This window comes from Naegleria gruberi (assembly GCF_000004985.1).
Source record: "Naegleria gruberi genomic scaffold NAEGRscaffold_12, whole genome shotgun sequence".
In the NCBI taxonomy this organism is placed as follows: domain Eukaryota; phylum Heterolobosea; class Eutetramitea; order Acrasida; family Naegleriidae; genus Naegleria; species Naegleria gruberi.
The window spans coordinates 499,089-501,737 of NW_003163315.1; the positions used below are offsets into that span (position 1 = coordinate 499,089).

At 34.1% G+C, this 2,649-nt stretch overlaps 2 protein-coding genes across 2 annotated transcripts in view; both read right to left on the minus strand.

Annotated features, from left to right (window-relative positions):
• Positions 1-60: 60 nt before the first annotated feature.
• Positions 61-1,140, minus strand: NAEGRDRAFT_65090 (uncharacterized protein; the record flags this gene model as incomplete). The annotated part of the gene is made up of 1 exon (XM_002679845.1): positions 61-1,140. One exon carries the CDS (start codon positions 1,138-1,140, stop codon positions 61-63), a length of 1,080 nt encoding a protein of 359 aa, XP_002679891.1.
• Positions 1,141-1,442: 302 nt separating this feature from the next.
• Positions 1,443-2,649, minus strand: part of NAEGRDRAFT_78978 (serine/threonine protein kinase) — a gene marked incomplete at its 3' end in the record, with an annotated part of 4,624 nt that continues 3,417 nt past the window's right edge. The window contains exon 2 of the mRNA XM_002679846.1: positions 1,443-2,618. Coding sequence (XP_002679892.1) covers positions 1,443-2,618 — 1,176 coding nt within the window. The remainder of the gene's footprint in view (positions 2,619-2,649) is intronic.

The following is a 2,649-nucleotide window of genomic DNA, read 5'->3' on the forward strand; positions in this document are numbered from 1 at the left end:
AGGCTTTGGAAAATAACAAGGAATTTTAGTGAAATCAAATGAAAATACAGAATTGGAGTTTTAACAAAAGTAGAAATTTATCAAATCTGGAAGTTTTGAAAGCAATTCCAATGAATCATCATTCACTGGATTGTTACAAATATCCAATTGAGTTAATTGATGCATTTGAGCAAGTGATTCAGCTCCATCATTTCCAACTCTATTGTCATTTATCAAAAGTTCAGTCAATTTGGACATTCCAATAATTAAACCCGTTCCAATATCACCAATTTCATTCTCTCCAATGTCAAGATATAATAATTGGTCCAATTTACTTATTGACTTCATTCCCTCATCGCCAATTTCATTGGTATTGATATCTAATTTTGTGAGTTGACTCAATTTGCTTAATGACTTGGCACCTTCTCCGCTAATTCGATTATGAGAAATGTCAAGTTCAGTCAATTGTTCCATTATTCCAATATAGTGAGCTCCTTCGTTGCCAAGTACATTGTATCGAATATTAAGTTTAGTCAATTGATACATTTCACTAATAGCTTTGGATCCATAAGAGCCAATTTCATTATGACTAATTTCTAAGGTGGTCAATTGCTTCATCTCACTAATCAACCTTGCTCCTTCATCTCCAATTTTACAAGAGCTGATATTAAGGCAAATTAAATTATTGATGTGAAAAAGTGATTTAATGCCCTCAACTCCAATGTGATTTTCAGAAATTGAAAGATTGGTCAATTTGGTCATCCCACCAATATAACTGGCACCTTCATTGCCTATAAAATTGTTACTGATGTCGAGATCAGTTAATTGAGTCATTTCACATATTGATTTGGTTCCTCCTGCATTGATATTGTTTCTGCTAATATTTAGTTTGGTCAATTGAGTCATTTCTCTAATAATTTTTGAACCTCTTTCAAGTAATTGATTATTGCTGATATCAAGGTCGGCCAAATGAGCGAGATTGCTTATCATATTGGCTCCCTCTGCATTTACCAACCATGAACTAACATCAAGTTTAGTTAATTTTCCACACATTCGAATAAAATTGCACAACTTTACAGTATCGCTAACTAATGTACCTATTCCAATTTTCATACTCGAAAAACATTCCAAGAATTGACTCTTTCTCATCAAGTCAAACATTTCATCATTCCAATGATCCTTGTCAATGTAGTACTGAAATTCAATTGACAGTTTGGCATGCCGTTTAATACCTGCCATCCACTGCTTGGAAATTAGTACACAACTAGAGAGTATAAATTTCCAATCTCCGTTCAAATAGTTAATTATTTCATAGCAAATGTCATCAGAGAATATTTGATGGCTATCGGAAGGAATTTCAATCTCATAAAACATCTGATGTTTATCAAAAGCAAAATCTTCGGCTGGTAATTGATACATTTTTTTGAATCTCTAACAATATTTGTAAAGTAGCACAAATCATTCTAGTATTTATTTGAAAAGTAAGAAGAATTGGTGACATCACTTGGTTTTGGTCTATCTTCAGGATTCTTCTTTAACATTTGCATGACCATATCTACCAATTCAATGGAACAATTTGGAGAGCACTTGATAATATTTTCTCTGACAAGATTTTCTACATCCTTTTCGCTGGACATGAGATTGAGATTGAGTTGACGTCTTTGGTGTTCCTTCAAATAGAGTTGAGTAATGCAAGTTTGTCTATCACCAGTCAGGCATTGATAGGCAGTTACACCAAGAGCGAAAATGTCTGTTTGGAAACAATTCTTACCTTGAACAATTGCTTCCCAACTCATGTAGATTGGTGTTCCAGCAAAGCCCATTTGAGTACTGAGTAGAGTATTTGCATCTCCTGTGACCAATGCTTGACTCAAATTAATATCACTACTGTCTGAAACTCTGGAAATGTTTGCATTATTACTAGTTGCTCCACTAGTGGAATTTCTACCTTTCTTTGCCAAACCAAAATCACCCAATACAATATGAATCTGAGAACGGTGATAGTCAAAACTCTTGATAAATATGTTGGAAGGCTTAATATCTCTGTGAATCATATTGTACTCAGTGTTCATATAATCCAAAGCACTGCAAATTTGATAAATTAAGTGTGAGACGAGTGTTTCTGATAAAACGGTTTGGCCCAAGTAGCACTGATTGTTCATAAATTGTTCAAAATCTCCCAACTCGTAATAATCCATCTCCATACAAAGCATGTGTTGATTTGCATCAATAAAAACATCATTCACTCGTACAATATGTGGGTGTACCATTCTTAAAAGGTGTGTGGCTTCTCTGAGAGTTTGGTTAAGTTCATTCAAATCAGAGAAACGAATAAGTTTGATGGCTTTCCATTGGAAGTTTTGCTTGGTATCTTGACCCTTGAAAACCAAACCAAATGAACCCTCACCAATTTTCATCAAATTAACAAATCTATCAATGAGCATGGATTCACTTCCATTTAGTCTATTTTGAGAAGCATTACTGCTTAATTGAAGATTATTACCTGAAGAATCGTCCATCATACTCTTAGTTAGAGTCATGGCAGTTGAAACTTGAGAAATATTGAGGAAAGTTCTGATATTACCAGATCTATTAGAATATGGATCACTGCCACTCACAGGAGTTCCAACAAGATTCAACTCAAAATTTTTATCCACAGAAAGAGTAAGA